We start from the raw sequence: 22873 nt of genomic DNA on the forward strand, positions 1-22873 counted from the left end.
TAATAAATCGTTATATGCATGTCGAATATATCTATACTCTGTTACACGAAATGGCTTTTAAACTACTTATCATGTTTCTTTTCTTCTGCCTTGCCCTCCTGACCTTCCTCTCATACTTGTCGTTCTCCTTCCAAGCCTTCCAATATGACACAGTTCATGTATAATTTCTAAAGTTTGTCGTAGGATATATGATGACCTTTACATGAAATTCCCCTCAAGATTCAAACAAACTAAAATCCTTCTTTTCTTCTTCTTCTTCAACTCCTCACACCCAAAGACCTGCCCAAGCGTGAGAGTGGTGAATATACGATTATGAACAAGTTTTATCTTTTCCAGTCCTATAACAATCCACTCAACTCTCAGCTAATCCACGAAATTATGCAATTTCATCCTATCCGTCGTTTTCGCACTGAGCGGCTGCGCAGATAGTGGCGGAGTGTTCTGTGATTGTGGACTTTGATTCCTTGACGCTGATGCAGAAGCAGATCTCAAACCTATACTAGCTGATCGTTGACTCAATCTCTCCTCCCTATCTCTATCGCGTTCAGCGGAGGATAAGATAGGTGGTAATCCCGCTGAGTTTGGTCTACTTGCACTTCCACCACTACCACTGAGTTGTAGAGGTCTACTCCTCGAAGTGGGTGTGGATAAACTCAATGGTGGGAGAGTAATGTTATTTGGCGATACCATTGCACCAGCAGAAGAGGATGAAGGAGGTCTACCGAAATTCGAGCCAGCGGATAGAGTAGGCGAAGGTTGGTGTTGATGTTGGTGGAAATTCGATCTGGTAGGTGATACTCTAGACCGAGGAGATAGGGGTCCAGGTCCTTCTCTCATCCTGTTACGTTGAGGTTGTCCTCTGAACCTCTCTCTTTCCCTTTCTCGTTCTCTTTCGAGTTCACGCTCTCGGATATACATCATTTCTCTTTCTCTTTCTCTTTCCTGTGGATAGGTATCTCTTTGATCTTGGATTTGAGATCCAGGCCATGGTCCACCCCTTTGACCTTGGGGTTCACCATAGGGTGAGCCAGGGTAGGAAGGCGTACGTTGATGATGCCCATCAGGAGCAGATGGCGGTTGGTAACCATCAGCGTAGTATGGTGATGGGGTATGTTGGTGGTGTTGACGTTGTTGCTGCTGCTGCTGCTGGAAGTTGGGATGTTCTGGGGGACCATACCCAGGGGGAGGCAGCGATTGATGGTGTCTACTATTGGTCGTGGCTGAAGCAGGACCAAGTGAAGGGTGTGTAGATGGTCTACCGGAATTGGACCCATAATATTGTGAGGGGTACTCTGGTGCATTTGGTGGATAACTGGGTGAGATCGCTTGATGGTTTCGATAAGGATCGAATGCGGATGGGGGAGGTGGAGGTGGCATGTGATGACCTGGGGGAGGGTAGTTTGGATGATATCCAGGTGGGTATCCACCAGAGGATGAGGGTGGTTGAGGTGGATATGACGGGTGGTAGGTCATGGAAGACGGTTCACCATGGGATGAAGTGGGTCTGTTATACCTACCGACAGCTTCTGGCTGATTGGAAGGATGTCCTACCGAAGCGCCTCTCGACCTCTTAGCCTGATGATGATGGTGATCATGATGCTGAGGTGGAGGATGCTGACGCCTTTGCTCTTGATGAGAATGATGCAGGTGATGATGACGTGGTGAGTCAAAATCATCGTCTGAATCGGCGGCATCACTCTTCCGCTTCGATTTTGAAAGTCTTGCGGCGGCTATTGGAGGAAAAGATCGATATGTCTTTAGTATGTTTTCCCTGATATTTGGATTGCTCTGGCGTCTGGCTTGGGCTTGACGGATTTGGCAGGTTGAGTTTGAAGCAGCATTTGCGATTGACTCACGTTGACGAGGATCTTTACGGACTCTGATCTTCAATCCTTGCTCTGCAAACGACTTGGATAGATCGGTAGCTTCTGCGATGACAATTAGCAAAGGTTGTCGAACTGACATGCAAAGTAGGAAAGACTCACTCGACATTCCAGGGAATTTCTTCGCCGAATAAACGGAGAAAGTCGATGTGAACATGGTCGTACAGTAATACACTTCTTGACTGTTGGTCTCTTTGGTATCAGCACTTTCACCACTCAGATCAAGAGAGACAGACTCACTCTACAATCTCAAACAGAGTCAATTTGAGTTTATACCTTCCTTCTTTCCTCACTCCGAGATCGGGGAAAACAAAGAATGCAGCATCGGTATTATCGAGGTCTTTGAGGTGATATAGGGATGAGACTGGGGTTCCAGTCAAGAACCGAGTTTTACCATCGTCAATGACATGTAATTCATCTTCGTTCTCATCGCCGCCGACCAGACAGGCGAAAAGGAAGTAATATGGGTCTACATTCATTTTCAGCTTTTCCTCGAATCATCAAGTTGACTCGGATCAACTACTCACTCTGCATAAATGTCATACCGTTGGGACCTGGACTAGGACGCCTTAGCGAAGTCCTTGATCTGGGATCAGTCGGAGTGATATCTTCGCCGTTTTCATCCATTACTTTCAACTGGATGATGGGAGTGGGATCAACCGGTCTCCGGTCGGCTGTGGGATGGAATGAATTAGTGTTCTCGAACTTTAGTCTAAAGTAATGGATGGAAACATGGGTAAACTCACACTTTTCCCCCACCCCACACATCCTAGCTTGGACAGGCTGCTGCCTCATCTTCATCTCATATTTTCTAAGCACGCAATCATGGTCCGTCGGTAGATGTTTGACGCCGTCAGAACGGGAGGACATGGGTGTATCAGACGGTGTAGGTAACGATGGGGTTTGGTGCGAGGGAGGGGTTGACGGTCCAGCCGATGATTTGGTGGAGCAGGAATGAGAGGAACCGCAATGAGACGAATGATTGTCGACATGAATGTGATGGGTCGAGGGAGGGGGTACATAGACGAGTTGATATCCGGGTGGTGGTGGTGGCAAGTAGAAGGGAACGATGGAACACATACTGTTAGCGTTGAAGCTCTTATGGTTGTCCATGGGTGGTAGGGTAGCAAACAAGATCAGAAGCCAGAGTGAAAGAAGATCAAACAGTTAAAGAAGATAGGATAATGAACAATAAGAAGGCTAGAGCGATACGAGTTAAAGTAAAGCTGTCGTCTGCGAACAATCAGATGTAAGATGTACATGAAGCAAGGTTGATATTGATCGATATGATTTCCGTCAATTGACCAGACATATTGATTGTTGGGTGTTGAGGAGGGGCTCGAAAGGGGGCATGATCGCCCTAGATAGAAGTGTGGAAGAGAACAAAAAGCGTTGTTGTCGGCTTGAAAGGTAGTTGCCAATGTGATTATCAGTTGTCGTTGTCTTTGTCGATGGAAGTGTCTGAAGCAGCGAACCATGAAAGAGATCATCTAGTGTCTTGAGTGACATACACATGCAATGTAGGGTATACACGAGTTGTTTGTGTGAAGAGGCAGGGTATGATTGTTGATTGTATATATACAACCCTGATCGAACCTCTGAATGGATGAGAAGGGTCCAAGGAAGGCGTGAGTGGGAAAGACAAGGGGGTGGTCGAAGGATATCCTTGTGTAGTGCATATATGAATCGAGCTGATAGGCTGATCTTCTCTGCGATTGATGAACCTGAGCGGACATACAGTACAATTGGTCAGTTGAAACGTCCGTATCATTCGACCACCGCCATCCTCATCCATCTCCACACCAACCAACCAACCACACTCACACAGATCACGGACCATGGACTCACACAATCAATATATTCCACAGTCCATTGGTCGTTCCTCCCGCCGGTTGGCTTCTCTTCCTTTCAGGCTATACGCTGTTCTAAGATCGACCCGTTGGAACGCTTGTGCTGGACCGCCGATGTAAATCCGAATTTGGGGATGTAGGTCTTGAGAGGCATATAACCATGGACCGTTTGATCACTTGACCTTTCTTGTGCGTTTGATGTAGATCTTCCTTCGGGTCGTCGTAATGGAAGTCCAGAGGTATATGGAAAGTATGATGAATAGGGAAATGATAAAACAGAGACGGAGTACGACATTGGCATAACAGGAAAACAGGAGTTGAAGAGGGGAAAGAGAGAAGAAGTGAAAGTAAAGTACACACAGACAGGACAAGAATCATTCAAACTCACATATTCTTTCTACCTTGTCGTCTCTATGACGACCCCCCAGTAACCTCGGTCAGCTTTCTGGTTGTACAAGGGTAGCAAGACCGAGTAAAAGGTCAGACTCACCTGAGAGACTGGTACGTATTCATAAGCGTAATCCACACCTTCTATCCAACCTTTCTCCTTATCCTTCCCATTCGGTGTACCCCCACTCTTCTTATCCACTTTCCCAGCGGGTGCTGCGGGTCTACTCGAACCTTCCCTCTGACTACTGCTTCCCCTTGATGAGGGTCGAACGTCATCCATGGGTGGTACGACTGGCATATGGTAGGAGTGGTCGGATGGTTTATTGTCGGACGAATAGGGATGGTTGATTGAATGGCTGAGATCGAGTGTATATATACCGTTCCCTCTCCCACCGTTGAGGTTGAAAATGAGATTTGCTGTGTATTGCTAGACTGCTATCCGTTTTATCTTATCTTGAGTGCGTAAGAAGGGGAAAGAAGGGGTCTAGAATGAAATCCAGGAGAACCGTTTTATACTTGTTAGACGTTGATGATGATGAGAAGGTGAGGGGGAGGGTGATAGTGAGAGCTGAAAGTTTTTGTTGTTTTGTTTTTGATGTCAAAACCAAAGGAAGGGTCAAATGGTGGAAATACTCCTATTCCCTCCTTGATCTTTCTTGTCCTGGATAGGTAGACGTTTGGATCTTCTCTACTATTGATGGATCGAGTTTCACTGCGAGGGAGGGGAGGGAGAGTAAGTTGAACGATCAATCATCGATTATCGATCAAAGCATGAGCATGAGCATGGGCAGATAGACAGAACCGGTAATTCATGATGTACTCGGGCGGATCATTGTCAAGAATAAACTCCCAACTGGACCACCTCGTGGTGGTGATGGATGATGAACAAGCATGCGTTAACAGTCCAGGGATGATTGGTGTTTCATCTCTTCTCCTCAGTGTCCAGACCGAGAACATGGAACGACACTGTCACGCCCTCCCCTACCCTCGTAGATTCATTGAGTCTGCCATCAAAAACGCACAATCCATGCACCTTTTTTTCTTCGTCTCCCTCCGAATAGATCAGGGCAATCAGACATGTCGTATGGTATCCGTATCCAAGAGAGAGAGAGAGAGAGAGAGAGAGAGAGAGAGAGAGAGAGAGAAATCAACTTACCCAGTAAAGGTACCAAGATCTATAACAGGGACTTCTGTCTGCACTATGATGACAACGCCGTGATTGCCGTATGTATCCTATGTTTTAGATCGTTTGAGGTTGCATCGAGTGGGCTATGCACAGGAAAGATACAGATGACATCTCGTCATGTAAGTCAAAGAGTTTCGAGGAAAAGAGAGGAGTGGTAAAACGATTCTTATGGATGACGGTGAATAGCAATTGTGTATCATGACTCACACTTGCGATACCTGTCAGACTATCACAGTATCACACTCCTTTCTCTTGATTCTTTCGGGTGAGTACAATGGAAGGGGAAGGGAAGGGATGGTGTCGGTGTCGGCGTCGGCGTTGGCCTGGCGATGGTCGGTGAATGGGAAGGGTGAAGGATGACTGATGGTTATTTGCTGATTGCCGTTTGAGATGTTATGAAAGGAGTGAGGAGGTGGTGTATAGCATGTACCATGGCATCGAAAGGAGCAAGAATGGTAGCGAGGACAACAGTCAAGATGGGATGGGATGGTCGTCGCACTCTCTCTCCTACAAGTGACACTTTTTCCCTAGCAATCAATCCCTTGTGCCTGAACACACCGTACGAACATAATATGTATTCTAATACATAAAGATGCTAAACTGAAACCTTATGCACCCAAAGGCTTTCCTCTATTCTTTTGTCCCTTGCTCCCCACACCGATACAGCGGTGGTATGCCTCTCTGTTCAGACGACGATACCTTGTATGATGAAGGCTGCGGTCCTATGAGCATGGCAACGACTGACATTCCTCCGCTTCCTGGCTCTTCGTGTCATCATCGAAACCTGCGATGACAACAAGGAGACAAAGTGAAAGTCAGTTCTCAGGAACAACCCACGTTACGGGTGACATGACGCCCGGATGACAAAGAGGAAAACAAAGCCAAAACTCAAAACCCTCTTTTTGCCCTCTTACCGTCATGACATGCTTGACCTCCACCGCCTGTATCCCCGCTTCACATATTTGGTGGCATACCTCGGTTTTGACAGAGGATCATAGGTATCTGGCTCGTTCATGAGGCGAATTGGCAGATGAGATCGACTCGAGAGCGGACAGACACTTCCCATCAGTCATCACGATCAGCCATCATGCATTCTGCTTAATCACGGCTCTCACACGACCTCCAGCAGATGGACGATGCCAGTTCCATCATTTCAGCTTTACCTGGCATCGTTCGGCAATAGCGAAATACGAAACACAATGTGTTCCGTTGTTCCACCACTAACGGCTGATCGCAGATCTTATCGTGCCGAAGCAACGATACAGTGGTAGGACAGAGAGACAGAGAACGATATAAAGCATAAATCGTTATTGAGAAACGGATGCCATACCGTACCATAATAATTACGCTTTTTTTTCGACGCCTCATTTCGCTTAAATCATCTCTATCCCCACATTTCCTTCTTCGCATACGGCGCTCTGTGCGTAACGTCACCTGTCTGAATGTTATTGTATTGTATTTGTCGTAAGGCTTATTGTTGGCCTGATGATGATACTCACTCATTTGATGGACACAGGACCGATTTATCTATTACTCATATGCTATCCCAGACCCAACTCCACTCAGATGGCCTCGCTCAAACGATCGAATTATACGTCACAAATCATATCTTCCCACTCACATGTGTACCGCATATTCACATTCTGTGCATATCATTAGGTCTGATGACTAGTATCGATCGGCGTTGTTATGATGTCTTCGTGAATTCCGTAATAAGTTTCAATTTGATGACGATAGCCAAGCAGAAAAGAAGAACTCAGTCACAGACCGACAATCCGGCCATCTTCCTCAGAAGGTCGAATTCATGCTTGAATGGGAATATGGGGCGATCGGCAGTCATTCGAACGATCATCGGATGACTAGACAGAGCAAATCTCGCTGAATTTTACCGGCGACATGCGGGGTGTCAGTGTCGACTATTCCTGTCTCACGACTCATGATGCTAAAACAAGAATCTAGTGGTGCACGACAAGATACACGTTGATTACTTCCAGACCCTTCCCATTTTCATATGCCATAGACACACATTGTCCATACATGTCCAGCCTGTCACAAGCCTGGTGAAACTTTCCTCATTGACAGAACGATTCATGCATTTATTCAGTTATGTTGTGTTGCTGGCAACTGAGCTGAGGCCGTATACTGTAAGAACACCCAATAATTTGCTCCACAGAAGGTAGTCGCATCAGTGAAAAGCTTAGAAGAAGCTTGTGGATACTCATTACAGAGTTGTTGAGCGACAACCTCGATCGTGGAAGGCCCAAGATCAAAGACCGAGGTCTTCCGCCTTTAAGCTTCAAGGATGATGTAAATCCTTTCTGGTCGATGTCTCAGAAGCCCCAGTCAACAAAACAACCTTTGAATCGCTTTGCAACACGGATTTCAAGTCTTCTTGTCGGTGCTAAGTATGATGTATTTCCTTTTTGAGCCTGAAACCCCAATAATATGATGACGCATTGAGCGAGTAGTAACTTTTGTGTTGCACTGTCCAAGAAGTGAGAGATACCGTTTCAATCATGCTCAATGAATGGATACTCTCTTCCAAAAAGAAGACTCCGACCAAAGTTTTCGTCTAAATGAAGAGCCCAGGAGTTTTTGTGCAACAACGTCACAGGATTTCGGATCACCATAATCGATCGTAAAATCATCTGAGCATCATACCTCATCCCAACTACTGGAGGTCGATTTTCACCACAAAAAACATATCTACACATTTTTCGAGCACTCTCGTCATGTCCATGATTTCATGCCACAAGTCGGCGAAGATTTCGGGGAATACCAACAGTTCCCCATGGAACCTCCCGCCAGGATTATTCCTGTATCCTCAAGAGTGGTCTCGCTTCATCCGTGGGAGCAACGCCCTGCCGAGCTACCTCATACCAATGAACACCGAAGAATGTACCTACGAACCAGCCGAGTCAGCAGTCCTGACTAATCTAGCGGTGCGCGAAAGAATCACTTCGGACAACCGCACAGAGAGGACCTATGCCATTTTCGCCCGTGTACCGGATAATCCACAGTACGAATATTTGTGGTATGGATCCGAGGGTTCACTGAGAAATATGGCTTCTGATGGGGATCGACTTTTGTCAGAGATAGCTTCTGAAAGGGGTATCGATCTGAAAACCTTTCAAGGAAAAAAAAATATTCTGTGAGACTGACAACGGGAGAACACGTCGACTGGCAGCACAATTATCTAGAGGGCCAACATTTCACTACCTTTACGAAAAGAAATTTCAACGGTGCCAAATAGTACACCTTCGACCACTCAAAGGCCAGTGAAAGACTCGCGTTCAAGAAAATGGCGCTAGAAACGAGTTTGTCAATTGACGAGGAAGCGACGCGGTTTGTGCCCCGACCGAAGGTCGTCAGTCAAAGCGTTGAGGTGGACGGCGGTAAGTTCTCTTGGACCAAACAATCTGCAAAGTTGAATAAATCAGATACCACCTCTTATGACCAGTCCCCGAGAGAGCTGTATCAGATCGAATGGCAACCCAGATGTGGAAGCGGGAAAACCTCCGTGAGGATGGCAGCCGATATCGAAACATTGACAGCGAATGTCAAAACATACTCGGAGAAACATCCGGAATGGTCCCAAGCGCTCAGCATCATAAAATCAGGTCATTGGGCTCTCTAGGTGTTCATCTGAAGCTGCGTGTGTCAGATGATTCTATATATGACAGCGGTTCCGACAGCATTCGATGGCTTGCGCTAGTTGGTGAAGGGTCAGTATTTTCGCGTGATACGTATCATCTCGATTAGCCCATCATACTTGAATAGATGAGGTGCATACTTTTCAGGACATGTGTCGAGCTTCTTTCCAAAGCATCCTGTTGAGATGATACTCGGCCGTGGTCTGATGCGGTGCCACATTGGTCGGTGAAAGGGGAGGGGGGGAAAGAGGGTTGTGTGAGGTTGTCACGTGGCACCGTGTCGTCATTGTGCTGGTGTCACTGTTCATGATGGTGATGACAAGCACTCGTATGACACCCAGCTGGTAAATGATAACATCCAACATATACCCTCTACCTCGTAGCCAACACTAGCACTGTGAATACACATTGACCATATATCCACAACAGGTCATAGGTGCACGTATCATCCTAGCTCAGACCGGTCGAAACCAAATCGGATCAGCACAAGCCACCCACCTATCAACCTCCCCACTACCCACTACTCGAGTGCAAAACCACTCTTGACAATCATTCAAACTGCCGTCCTTACCATCCCTATCGCGTAAAAACTCTTCTTCTTCCAAATCATCATTATCAATGAACGGCAAGATAGAAGAGAAGGGTGAGGGTGAGTAGATGACAAACACACCTCTCCATTGATCGGGTCCAAACCAGTGCATCCCCCATACTATCATCCTTTGTACACGTATCTAATCAGCATCTTCGACTAACTTGTGATCGACTCGCTCCCCACACTGTGCATCCTGTTCGACATGATTTCACGCATTCCATCAATGCGTCTATCCTTGATCGAAGGAATCTGCTAATTCAATGAAAATGTGTTCAGGTGCCGATGTACCCCAAGAGCAAAAAGCAGGATGGGCGAGTTTCATTAAAAGTTTAGCTCAAATGACTGGTGATCTCAGTTCGATGACTGCACCACCGTGTGAGTGACTCTCCGATTCCATCATAAGTAGGCGGACGCTGACTGTTTAGTTGTCGTGTATCGCCTCTCGATCGCGTATATACAGTCATCCTCTCACCTACCTCACTCACCGAATTCCCCGCTTACTGGTGTGAACACCCCAACCTCTTTGCGGAGATATCAGAGGGAAAGACCGAGCAAGATAGGATGGAGAGAGTCTTGAGGTGGTTCATTGATACTCTTAGTGCTCAATATACCGTGAGTCTACTGCTCGATCGGACCTGCACAGTGGCGAAGTCTTGAGATTGACCTCATCGTTTGATACACTTGCAGACGCGTAATGAGAAGATGGGTTCAGAGAAGAAGGTGAGTTGTTAGATCGGTATAGACCCATGCTCAGCTCACACTCGCATCTGATTGTAGCCCCTCAACCCAGTCCTTGGAGAGCTGTTCTACGGTATTTGGCCGGATCTCAATGGTAGAGGAGAGACTCGATTGATCGTCGAGCAGGTATCGCATCACCCTCCTATTGTGAGTGTATTCCCTAATGACTCAGTACAGAGCTGATCTCAATCTTGCACTAGACCGCTTAGTGAGTCTCGATACTTGTATAGCTGGTGATATGAACGACTAACGATCGAGCCAACGATACAGCTACATCGAAAACGCGAAAGCAGGCGTTAAGCTTCAAGGTCATTCTGGTCAGAAGACATCATTCACTGGCACTGCTATCAATGGTGAGCCCTTATTCGTCATGAGATCCCTAGCTCCTCTTCGACCCAGCTTATCGATCATCGGTATCAGTGAAACAATCCGGCCATGCTGTTCTTACCGTACAACCCAAGAATGGACAAAAGGAGGAGAAATACTTGATTACCCTTCGTAAGTTTCGGTTGTTGAGGATATTACTGGCAAATCCAGCTGACCGTGCTGTGCACATCCAGCAAAACTCCGAATCGAGGGTATCATCTGGGGGTCACCTTACATCGAGTTGACCGACACCAATGCCATTCAAAGCAGCACAGGTCTTACTGCGCAGGTGAGTCACTGATCTATCTTCTGACATCTTTCGCTAATGCTTGTAACCGACAGATCGACTACAAAGGCAAAGGTTACTTCTCTGGTAAATCCCACTCTTTCAAAGCGTCCATCGCCAACGCATCGGGTAAATCACTCCAAACGTACGAAGGGCAATGGACCGGTAAATCCCACATCGGAGGATCCAAAGGTCCCATCTTCCTTGATACCACTGCACCCAAGGAAGAGGTCACCGTCAGGGATGTCTCTCAGCAGACCGAATGGGAAAGCAGGAAACTCTGGGTCAATGTCGCTAAGGGTATCAGAACTGGCAATTACGATGAGGCTGGTAAAGATAAGACACGGATAGAGGTGAGTGGTGATGTTGATGATCTCGATGGTTGTGTCCGATGATATAGACGCTGAACGTACCTACCTTCCTACACAGAATGAACAACGTCAAAGACGTAAAGATGAGACTACCAACAGTACCACTTGGGAACACTTACATTTCACCCATGTCGATTCCGATTCGGATTACCAGTTCTTATCGGCTCTGTTGCATGACAAGCTCACCCCTGCTCACGAAGATGCTTATGTGTTCAAACCGGAGACTATGGACGTTGTAGGTAGATCTGCTTAAGAATATATTTTACACACGTATAGAAGAGAACAGAGATAGTTACAGGTTATAGGTAGATGATAGGGCCTGTTTTTTCTACATGTATTGTCTGATCGTCATGAGAGGTCGTATCTTGTGTGAGCAGTGCACACCTAGCTACGAGAGTCCTATATCCAATGATTGAGAGGTGTTATCAATAGTTCAACAGGGTGAAAGATATGTCACTCCATACGCCCTGATGTGGTGATGAGTGGAGGTGTGTCCACCTGCGTTGTCAACAATTCAACAGAAGTCATTCAACGTCATCCTCCTCTCTCCTCTCGTTCTTCATGCATCATCCCCGCAACGAACATGCCTAGACTGCCAGCTGCTCTCCCGCCGTACCTCACCTCGGGTGCATCCTCAAGAGCCCATCATGGCTTGTTGGTCAGGTTGAACGAAGCAGCTTCGACACAGGAGGAAGACGAGATCATACATGTGGAGATCAGCAGGGCCAAGGAGGTGCTGAGTGTCAGAGGCCAGAGTAAGGTGAGTACACGACCGTCCTTTCTAAGACATGAGAAAGCTTGCCAGTGAGACTAGAAGTTCCTGAAATCGACCTTCATCATCGTCATCGTCGATCTCATACGAGGCGAACTTATCACTGATGCCAGTCCTTCTACAGAGCAAAATAGCGGAAACCTTGATCATACTGCTTCACTGTCTCATGCTGCGGCATAGGACAGAGGAAGATGTAGAATTCGCCTTGGTATCAGCTCTTCAGCTCGCGGAAGGTGGACGTACAATCGCTGAGCGGAGAATAGGTGGGTTCAGCTCTCAACAACAACATATTCACCAGCTGATCCTGACTGAACGCAACTTTGCTCCCCAGGTTATCTGTATCTGGTAGAGAGATTACCAAAAGGTCATGAGCTGAATCTGTTGGTGATCAACACAATCAGAAAGGTATGTATCGTTACTTGTATTCTTTCTTCAAGATGTATGAGGAAACTGGGCTTATGTCGTCATGGATCTATACCTACAGGATCTATCATCGTCCACACCATCGCATATCCTTCTCGCACTGCAGACCATCGCCAAGATACCATCAGAGGATCTGGCTCCGGCCGTCATACCTCTCTTAACCACCAAATCTTTACTCCGACATAAGATGTATGAGATCACTTTCACAGGGATAGAGAGTTACGAGCTATAGCTAACTCGACTTATAGACCAGCTATCAGGCAGAGAGCCTATGAAGCTCTGTTGGCGCTCCATCGTATACGACGGACAACTGATCCTTTCCCACTGACAATCAACAAGCTGCTAAAGTCACTCGATCACGAACAAGACTTGTCGGTTCTAGCTATGATCTTCAGGTCGATAGGACATATTCTGGATGTAGGTCTGATTCAATCTATGTTTGTGATCCTTCTGCTTCTGCTGACTTAGCTTAGACTGGTGCTCATCACTTCGGATCGGAAGAAGAACGTTTATATGTTCTGGAAAGAGGTATAGAGATTGCTAGAGACCATGAACTGGGATATGAGGGTCAGATAGCGCTTGAGGTGGTGAAGACTCTTGGGCAGATCGTGGAGTCCAGTGAGGCGGTATCGGAGTGGGTCTTTTCCGAATGAACACCTGGCAGGAATCCCGAGAAAATGATACTGATGGAAACCTGATAGAAGGATTGCAGATGCACTCAGCCGATACATAGCAGAGACGCTCGATGCGATGAAATCATGTCATCGCTGGGAAGGAGGTAAGCTGGTTCATAGTGTAATTCTAATCATTGTACTGATTTTTAACAAAAAGCATTCCTCCTCGAAGTGTGCCAATATGCCAAACACATACCGCAAATATACCAAAGCATCTTACGACATATCTCCAACTTATTGCTACCCGATCAAGCCAAACCATCATCATCCACATCCTCAGTGTTACCTGCTCCCAACGACCATGTCTTAGTACTCAGATGTCTGAAACAACTACGTCTAGATGTATGGGATGGCGTACTAGGCGAAAGGGAGATGGGTGTGATTATGGAAGGGGTGAATAGCGTTGATGACAGCATACGGAAATTGGTGCGTATACTTCAAACCCAAAGGTACATCATGATCGACTAACACCTTTCCTGAAATAGACGATCCGGTTACTCCGAAAGCTCTCGCCAGACTTACCCTTGATGGTTCTTCAAGCACATCTAGATTCGATCAAGAGCTCGACCAACCTCTCTCTACCACTTGCCATGGCAAATGGGTTGAATATAGACGAGATGACAAGACTTGGCAGATATGAGACTGCTTTGAGAGCACTGGAGGTCGTCGAAGCGTCGTCTGCAGAAGACGGGCATGCATATGGTGAAGGTGTATTGAAGATATTGAGGGTATTGGAAGAGGAGAACGGTGGAAGGGGACTAATCTGGAATGAAGGAGCTGGACATGTTCTGGGACGATTGGAACATCGTGAGTCCACTTTCTTTTCCGTCTCACCTTCCGGCAATATCACTGATGATGTTCGAACAGTACCTCGTGCATCTGCCGAAGCAACAACGATCTCGCTCTTGGAACTGTTACAGGCAGGAAATAATCGTCCTGGGGATACTACCGTGGTGATAATCACATCAATCACATGCCAGTATCTGCCCTCAGCGTATGACAAGGTGCAGGAGATAATAGAATACTTTGTCAACAAAATAACCCATTACAATGGTAAGCGGTACCTCGAGCTGCAATGTTGATGAGTTACTGATGTACCGATTTCTAGCATCTATTCAAGAATTGATCTTGGTGACCTTGGTGTCGCTCTTGACCAGAGTGCGGTCAGATAGACTAGAAAATTCAACAAAGTTGGTTCACGAAACGATTCAAGATCTACGAGAGGGATCTTCCAGATATCTTAAAAAGGTATGTCGTCTGTTTTTATGCTTCTGCCATGAGATGAGACCGGCTGATCTGCAAGCAGAGATGCAATCAGATATCGACGGTGATCAACAGGGACTTACTGGACGAGGTCAAGGAGAAGTCAAAATCGTCAAAGGTAAGTTACTGTTTACTCCAACCGTCTCGCTACGTGCTTATCGCTCTTATAGCTGGCCGATATTCTGGACGCTATCATCTCGGTATCTACAACACATTCCGAGAAGCTCACTCCAAGTGACAAAACCACTCTATCTCCTCCTGAACCTCGAGCGAACTTATCGGCCAGTCGGTTACGATATGATGCATATCAATCACCAAGCCGGACAAGGAAGAGTAACGAACGATACCGGGATCACTTCGAGGACGATAGTGATTGAGTGCTTTATACATCACATGAGCATATGCATTGTCACAGTCATTGTTCCCTTGTCTATCGCTACAGATGTATTTGTACCCCTCATTAAGTAAAGGAGACAGGTCGTCGAGGTTGAACAGGACCAGGTAGAAGATAGTATTTGTCTTACATCCAGCTCCACCAATTCGCAGACTGGTCCAGGAAATCAGTAAACCTTCCAATCGCTCTCGACAGCAAGAACTCACAGCTAAATCATTCGAATCGTTCATCATCATAGGGTCCCAGAATTGGTGTAACTGTGCACCCATACAAATATCAGCTTTCCATCCCAAAGCTCTACTTGAAGAATGTGTCTTCGCGTAGATATAAGACTCACCATAAGATCCGTCGAGGCTTCCATCCCTACGTTCTCCACTCCAGTGGGAACAATACCTTCCGTTCCTACAAGATGCTGTTGCAATACCTGCTGTACGGCCGGAGCTACTCCATTGCTCATGGTCGGATCAGAGGAGGAATGTGGAGGGGTGAATATATGATTCGGATCTGAATTCAAATGCTGTTGATTGGGTGGTCTCGATGAGGAAGAGATGTTGATTCCGATCTGTGTACCGTTAGAAGCACTTTCGATCAACCTCGTTCTCCATCCTACTATATCCATATCTTCTTCCGCTGTGCCATTTCCATTCCCATTCCCATTGGGTACACTTTGACTGGTATCACTGGCCAATGAACTCCGTCTTCCATTAATCTCTTGTTCATCCTGCTGCGACTGAGATTGAGATTGGGATTGAGCAGCCACCAAAACTTTGTTGAAGACTCTTTTCCTCAATCGACATAACCAATCGTGATTCTGGATCATCGACGTTGTATTATTCTGCTTGATCAACAGCGAATAGACGTTGATACTTTGGTCGATGGACGTTATGGCGAATTGCGATAGGACGGAGGTGGGATTACGAAGGACCATTGTACCGAGGCAGACAGCAGCGGTGAATATGTGGTACTGATACGGGGAATGGTTACTATAGGGTTCAAGACTATTCATGACGTGATTCACTCACCCACAGGAACCACTGTCTTGATGACACAGCTGGATGTACTTCGTATAATGCAGAGACGATCTGTATGATGACCTAGAGGATCATATGTATAATAATCGTCAGTAAAGTCAACATCGGGGATATTGTCAAATCCTTTGACACGGTGATAGGATACGACTATATAGTGTACACCTGGTGGATGAATTGACAAGCACTCACACTACACCTTTCGATAACAGCTAAATACGATCTTCCATAGACACTCCTCGTTGGGTCTTGTGGTTGATCGTGCATAGCCATGACGAAGTACGGTCTATGCAGGAACAGGACATGTTCAGAGATATTCAATGCTAACGTAAACTGTTGGAATGTCTTCTTGAGATTACGTCTCGTGATTTCAGGCGATTGTTTGATGGCTGTGTCTGTATCTGGATATTCACTAGGTAGGGACAACATCGCAGTACGACATCTGAGCTCGAATGGGATAGAGCGCTCGAACGTGCATAGTTGGGTGTAGAGGGAGAGGATCGTGTCGTATGATTCGAATTGGACAGACATGCCTGTGTCCAAGATCCTAGAAGGACATATATCAGAAGGTGAAATTGGACGTGAGTTCAATCCACTGACCTAGCAGATAACTGGATCAACTCGAACCGTAAAGTCTGATACGACTTTGAGCCTGCTGGATGGTCCGACGGTCCGTTTGGGAATGCTGTATCGATGTACTGGAGTGCTAATGAAGTAGGTCGAGAGAAACAATTGGCTTGTAGGATTTCTATAGCATATGCTGCCCAAAATACCTGTCTGAAATTATGAAGGGTAGTGTTAGCTGAATGAATTGCGAATGACACACATAGACTAGCGGTTTCGGTATACCATTTGGCCAACTCACCTTCTTTCTTCGACCACATCAGCAGGCAGGTTCCATCTTGCACCATCTCGATGTAAACCCATCTGCGAAATGACTATTGGTCTGCTGTTTTCAAAGCTACGAAGTACTGTGAAACCAGGCTCACAGCAACTATAATTCTCATCGCCAAACCCCACAATGGCCAAGCTGAATCACCATTTCTACCCTTTTCTGTTTCCCTATGTGAACAAAATCATCCATCGTCAGCCTTTGTCAATGGATATATCAAGGTGATTGATGATGATCTTCAGGTCGATCCAGACCACTCACAATAAGTAATGAGCCATGACGATGAGAGTTTGCACTCCTGCTATCGTATTGTTGTTCAGGAAGTCCCCTTTAGTCAGACAGCTCTTCGCCAACAACAGATATTCATCCGCCGTGGGGTCATTGGGAGGTAGTTCTAGATTCTGCAATGTGCCCATCGCTAAGACCGCATATAGGAGAGCTAGTTGCTGCGGATGGACCGATCTGTACTTTTTCGTTGAGATGTTCTGGAATATACGGTCGAACACTGGCTGGAAGAATCGACGTGGGGCGGTGTCGTGACTGAGTGGAAGGTCGATCTATCAGTACGACCTCATGAACTAGCAAGAGGAACATGTGTATGTAGATTATGCTATCAATTCAAATATGGGAGATGAGGGGAGGATTCCGCATACAGTGCCAGCCCAATAGTCAAGAGGATGCGATAAGAGAGGAAAAGTTCCTACTCACTTCCAAGCAAAATAACGATAATAGCTGTCCATCAACACTTCCGCATCATCCTTGGGTGGTAATTGTGATAAGAGCGATTCCATGGCGAAAGTGCCATTAGATAAGGGGAAGGGGAAGGCTAGCATCTGCTCCGTTGAGATTTTCTTCCCCCCAATTATATCATTCTGTTGAGGCTGTTGTTCTTCTGGTGAGGGACTGCGCTGAGGTGTAGGTGAGTGGGCATCGCCCATTTCTTGCTGCCAGTGTGATATATCTCAGATGAGCGATATTTGACTTCGTCAAAAGACAGTTAGTCTCTGCTTGCACTTACATTCTTCAGCCATTCCGTCCCTGCTGTTGGACCCAGATACCTCGACCTTCCTTCCTGTCCCAGTACCAGCGTGCCGTGACTATGTCCGACCGGTGAACGAGGAGTATGGATCCCAGCGGGATTCAGCGAACTTCCAGGTATCATGTCCGACGATTTATGTGGACTAGAACCAGGGTGCTGTAAAGGAGCAGGAAGGGCAGGCGGTGGTGGCGTCAGTCTTCTATAGTCTGAATTGTTCCTGTCCCAGTATACCGAGTCGGAATCTCTGGGAGAGGTGTAAGGGTACCCTCGAGTAGCTGATACGGGTGGTCGGGCATTGATTGATGGTGAACTATATCTAGGCGACGAAGAGGATTCTAACAACTTTCCGCTGTGATGCTGATGAGGTCGAGAATGATGCAAGGATGTATGATGATGTTGTTCTATGCTATGAGATGATTCTGATTCTCTTCTTCTTTTCCCAGTCACCTGTGGAGATTGATCTTCATTGATTGTATCGGGTGAAGTGGGTACCTGTACTCCATGCTCTGCTAATAATGATTCAAGGATGGATAGACGTTTTTGCAGATTCTCGGTCGCCTTCACATCGAACAGTCTGGGGTAGTCAGGTGGTAACACAGGTCAGGTAAAGTTGAACACATAAATGGAGGACGACGATAGCGACCAGGAATGGTACCACAACGCTCACTGTCTTCGAGATTCCTTGACACCATCAGGACACAGTTCTGCGCACTTTCTTCTCATGCAATTTGAGCATGGAATCTCTCTATCACACTTGAGCTTGAGTCTTCGGCATTCTGAGAGCATGCATTATCCTCAGTATTGTGCCTAAGCTGTATGTATGACGACTGAAGGCGACCACTGACCTGCACAGCTCAGCTGAGGTTGCTTTGATCTTTTCTTCCCCTCATTGGATGAACCTGCTTCAGCGTTTGGTTGACCTCCTGGAGACATCTCGCACCCTTTTCTAATGCCATGTCCGGTGCCGGGGGGGTGATCTCAAGAAAGAGGTGAGGTATGAGCTGAGTTGTGAACGGTGAGATGTGAGGTTTGATTTCCGATGTCGGGTTGACATGAGACGCGAAGATGCGATGTGTATTTCTCGTATCCACCTGTATCGGACCGGAAGCCGACTATGAAACATTCATCGTGCATCATCCATCTGACTCAAGTCCCTCTGTCGATCCCCTCATGCGTGCAATAGCTCAATTACAAGGACAAGGTGGATCTAATGGCAATCAAATGCATAGTCAAAGATATGTATCCTTCCATTTGTTATCGAACTTTTTAACCGTTCATTGCCCAGCGGATCCCTTCATATCCTTGGTACTGCTAATTCCATTCTTCCTCACCGAGTCAAACCATCTTTGAACTACTTTGCTCTCTTCTAGAGGCATCCTGTCACTCTCAATTTTACCATCCCTGATACACCTCGCCACCTCATCGGCTTCATATGACATACCGTGATTACCTTGATGAACCGGGTGATGATGGGTAGTCTTCTCCTTCACCGAGGCGAGGTATCGATCAGGTCGGGGCATGATATGGAATGTCTCGGGCTTTTGAGGTGGATCTGGGATGTGAAAGTCAGTATAGGCTATCCGATGAAGTAGCATCGAATCAGATGTATGAGTACTCACACTCAATAATCAAATCGCCTTCCTCACATTGGAGAGCAGCAGTATTCTCCCTCAACCCAGAATTAGTCAAGTCAGTGACCAACTGGCCATGGCAGAGACCCTCCCATTTCACTATCCATCTCGAGCTGAGATCTACACCAGACCTTGGGTAGATGGATTGATATGAGCTAACGACTTTGGGATTTTGATCTTGATTGTGAGGGTTTCTGTGGACCAGCAGCATCGCCCATACCGATGGGTAAGGTCCCATATCTAAGAGACTACCTCCTCCGAGAGCTGGATCAACGAATTGGTTTGAGTCTGGTTTGGCTATGGAGTACAGGACGGTCAGGATGAGTTATGCACAGATTTGAATCTCAGACTACTCACAATCAAGATCATATTCCATCGAGAAATCAGCAGCAAATCTCTTGGGTTTACCGAGTTTACCAGATTTCAGAACTTCCTCGACAGCGTATGCGATGGGATGGAATCTAGTCCAGACAGCTCTGCAGTCGATGACGGGTCTCTGTCAGTCTGAGGGTTCTGAGGAAGAAACAACAGCATAATCGAGTCAGAAAGGAACTCACTCCATCAAAAAAAGGTTCTTCTCCCTCGCAATCGCAACGAGATCTTCTAACTCGTCAATATCGATGGTGAATGGTTTCTCACACAAAACGTGTTTACCAGCAAGCAGAGCATCTTTAGTGTTTTTGTAATGAAGGTTGTGAGGTGTACCGACGTAGATAGCATCGACGTTCTGCTCCCCCCGTTCCTATCAGCGAGACATCCTACCATGTTTGAGAGGTATGGCACTTACAGGATCGTTGTATACTCCATCATAAGATCCGTGAGCCCTGACTTGGTCTAACTTTCCATTCTTCGATCCCCATTCCCACGAATCGCCTTCGCCAGGATTCTTCAATCCGTCAATGAATCTTTGAGCGGATTCGACTGATCTTGAGCCGACTGCAGTGATCTGGTGAGTCACATCTGATACTTCTCTAGAGCTGGGATCGACCAACAAGTCCTGTATGAATACATTAAATTTAAGCTGAAGAAGATGGCGGAACGAAGCGGTATGTCCTTTACTTACCCTAGCAAATTGACCTGAGATGTTTCCGGTAGCGATGATTCCCCATTGAAGAGTGTAAGGTGACATGGTGTGCGCGTCTGTTGGGTTGGCTGGCTTGTCTTACTGATATATGACTTGTAGATAGATAGACGAGAGGAGTGAGAATATCTGATGTGAACGGCGTAGCAGTATTAATCTCATCTCATCTGATCCCTCCCACCCATGAATAATTCCGCGGAATCGGATGTAACGGCGGGTACTAGAAACTTGGAAAGATGCCGAGTTATCGTCGCCCGGTGTATGTGCATAAGCATGTGAATATGCATACTGACATGCACTAAGTATGCACGTAATGGGACATGCACGATTCTTCTTAGCAACGAATCGGTCAATGTGTTGATGCCTGTTTATGTTATGATACTGCCCATCCAACTCGTGACTCTGCTTGTACAGTACCACCATCCACCACCGGCATACACTAGATAGAGGTTGAAAAAACCATGCATATCCCATGAGACATGGGAGGAAAAAACCCGACAAGCCCGATTAGCCCCAGCGAATTGCATCACGGCATTCATGGAGGATCCTCTCTGAATGACTCATATCTTCCCACGCCCAAGCGACTTGACTGCTGTCTGTTGTCCTACGCACGGGCTTTGCATACAGATACACTCATGAAGACCAACCTACCATTGACCGGACTAAGAACCGCTCTGCTTCATCAGAGAGCACCCGTACCGACTGTCAATGGCATATCCAAACCTATGAAACCGGGAGGTGCGTCATATTGTCCTGACCGATTCATTACACGCGTCACACACATTCATACAGGCTCATTCAACTTTTCGTGTTTATCATAGGCTATGCGGATGGTTCTGCCGATACAGCATATGTTTTACGCTCAGTGGGAGAAACAGTCATCACACCGGTACCATCTCCTGATCCATTGAAAGATCTCGATTGGTCATTCCCTGATACGGTTTTGGGTATACGAGAAGCAGTTGAAAAAGGGGCAAACGTCTTATGGGCCAATACAGGTCTACATTCGCGTCATGCCATAGTGGAGATACAAGAGGAGTTAAAGGAGAAAGGAGTACGGCTGTTGGGTCAAAGCCCACTTTCGGTGGAGAAATATGATGATAAAGAATGGGTGAATAGATGGCTAGCGCAGCAGAAAGGGTTGGAACATTCTTTTCCCAAGAGTTTACTATATCACAGAGGTGATGTCGGCCAAGTAGACGAGTTCCCGCTACCAGCCATGTCCAAACCAATCAGAGGAAGAGGATCTCATGGAGTTACAAAAGTTTCTACGCCCGAGCAATTAAATAAGGCATTGGATGTGTTATTGAAGGAATCAGATGCGGTATTGATAGAAGTGAGTGGTAGCAACTACTGAATCATCGCACGACATCAATACTGAGTTGTATGCAGGAATATCTCGCAGGAGACGAGGTCACTATAACCGTCATGCCTCCAGGTAACTACACTGTGAGTTTACCATATGAACCTTGACATGATGGGATCTGACCGAATCTGAATACAGGTGGTGGGAGAACAGAAGGACTATTGGGCACTACCAGTAGTGTATCGTTTTGACCAAATAGACGATGAGGATCGCCACTTTTAAGGAGTGATATAGCAACTGATCTCAAGTGCAGGTGTGATGCCATGGAACGGTACCGTACCTGTGACCGAGAATTCTCGGGTCATCACACCTGAAGAGGATCAAGCCGATTGTGCCTACTCTGACGCACAAGCGAAATGTGTATCCGTCGCTCAGCTACTCGAAGCAGCCACTGCGATCAGGATCGACTGTCGCAGGAAGACTCAAGGTGGACCATTCACTCTCTTTGACGTGAATTTGAAACCTGTACGTGCTTGCTGAACTGGCTTCATTCCTGACGATGATTCGAACTGATGACGGACTGTTGGTCATTCAGAACGCCGGTGGACCTGGACGACCAGGAAGAGATAGTCAAGCGGCTCTGACCACCATGTCTGCTCAGGCCATAGGATGGGACTGGCCGGAATTCGCTGTTAATATTCTACGGACCGCCAAATCTTTGGGAGAGGTATTATCTCGAGGTCAATGAGAGGTCATTTCATCAAGTGGACGAATAGAACAGGACTTCAATATGTCCCGGCAGTGTCATACTTTGAATGCATTTGTAGCGTTGATGTTCTTTTGCACTTACTAGCTCATCGTAGGATCGTATAGAATACCTAGCAGACGTAATTTCTTGACGATAGATTCTGTTTTAGACAATCTGTGCTTGCAAAATATGCAAAGTAAAGCGCATGGTATTTTGGCAGGCCGGAGTTTCGGCCGGTCCTCCATTGCCATACTGCATGAAAAAAAGGTTCTAGGCAAGTTGTAGTTCCCATACGTTGCAGTGTGGC

The 22873-nt window shown here is 46.5% G+C and overlaps 7 protein-coding genes across 7 annotated transcripts; 3 read left to right on the plus strand and 4 right to left on the minus strand.

Annotated features, from left to right (window-relative positions):
• Positions 1-363: 363 nt before the first annotated feature.
• On the minus strand, positions 364-2963 carry I203_107799 (uncharacterized protein; the record flags this gene model as incomplete). The annotated part of the gene is made up of 6 exons (XM_019151761.2): positions 364-1730; positions 1857-1928; positions 1986-2065; positions 2124-2352; positions 2411-2557; positions 2630-2963. 6 exons carry the CDS (start codon positions 2961-2963, stop codon positions 364-366), a joined length of 2229 nt encoding a protein of 742 aa, XP_018998932.2.
• Positions 2964-4117: 1154 nt separating this feature from the next.
• Positions 4118-4421, minus strand: I203_107800 (uncharacterized protein; the record flags this gene model as incomplete). The annotated part of the gene is made up of 2 exons (XM_019151760.1): positions 4118-4144; positions 4224-4421. 2 exons carry the CDS (start codon positions 4419-4421, stop codon positions 4118-4120), a joined length of 225 nt encoding a protein of 74 aa, XP_018998931.1.
• A 5399-nt stretch (positions 4422-9820) lies between these two features.
• On the plus strand, positions 9821-11568 carry I203_107801 (uncharacterized protein; the record flags this gene model as incomplete). The annotated part of the gene is made up of 10 exons (XM_019151663.1): positions 9821-9929; positions 10015-10166; positions 10242-10274; positions 10332-10439; positions 10493-10500; positions 10563-10645; positions 10713-10790; positions 10853-10947; positions 11001-11297; positions 11374-11568. The coding sequence occupies 10 exons, from the start codon at positions 9821-9823 to the stop codon at positions 11566-11568; spliced, it is 1158 nt and encodes a 385-aa protein (XP_018999024.1).
• A 330-nt stretch (positions 11569-11898) lies between these two features.
• On the plus strand, positions 11899-14824 carry I203_107802 (uncharacterized protein; the record flags this gene model as incomplete). The annotated part of the gene is made up of 13 exons (XM_065518255.1): positions 11899-12075; positions 12212-12350; positions 12419-12492; positions 12572-12699; positions 12759-12927; positions 12984-13144; positions 13212-13288; positions 13342-13610; positions 13670-13991; positions 14052-14237; positions 14293-14432; positions 14491-14565; positions 14618-14824. 13 exons carry the CDS (start codon positions 11899-11901, stop codon positions 14822-14824), a joined length of 2124 nt encoding a protein of 707 aa, XP_065372985.1.
• Positions 14825-14967: 143 nt separating this feature from the next.
• Positions 14968-18733, minus strand: I203_107803 (uncharacterized protein; the record flags this gene model as incomplete). The annotated part of the gene is made up of 13 exons (XM_065518256.1): positions 14968-14994; positions 15048-15098; positions 15179-15805; positions 15864-15935; positions 16062-16416; positions 16470-16646; positions 16735-16796; positions 16859-16931; positions 17023-17301; positions 17470-17705; positions 17780-18374; positions 18468-18576; positions 18646-18733. 13 exons carry the CDS (start codon positions 18731-18733, stop codon positions 14968-14970), a joined length of 2751 nt encoding a protein of 916 aa, XP_065372986.1.
• Positions 18734-19074: 341 nt separating this feature from the next.
• I203_107804 (uncharacterized protein) lies at positions 19075-20560 on the minus strand (the record flags this gene model as incomplete). The annotated part of the gene is made up of 6 exons (XM_019151666.1): positions 19075-19352; positions 19420-19728; positions 19789-19907; positions 19989-20158; positions 20219-20428; positions 20495-20560. 6 exons carry the CDS (start codon positions 20558-20560, stop codon positions 19075-19077), a joined length of 1152 nt encoding a protein of 383 aa, XP_018999027.1.
• A 587-nt stretch (positions 20561-21147) lies between these two features.
• On the plus strand, positions 21148-22566 carry I203_107805 (uncharacterized protein; the record flags this gene model as incomplete). The annotated part of the gene is made up of 6 exons (XM_065518257.1): positions 21148-21250; positions 21334-21848; positions 21905-21961; positions 22032-22089; positions 22132-22343; positions 22414-22566. 6 exons carry the CDS (start codon positions 21148-21150, stop codon positions 22564-22566), a joined length of 1098 nt encoding a protein of 365 aa, XP_065372987.1.
• Between the last annotated feature and the right edge of the window lie 307 nt (positions 22567-22873).

This window comes from Kwoniella mangroviensis, chromosome 2 (assembly GCF_000507465.2).
Source record: "Kwoniella mangroviensis CBS 8507 chromosome 2, whole genome shotgun sequence".
Lineage (NCBI taxonomy): Eukaryota > Fungi > Basidiomycota > Tremellomycetes > Tremellales > Cryptococcaceae > Kwoniella > Kwoniella mangrovensis.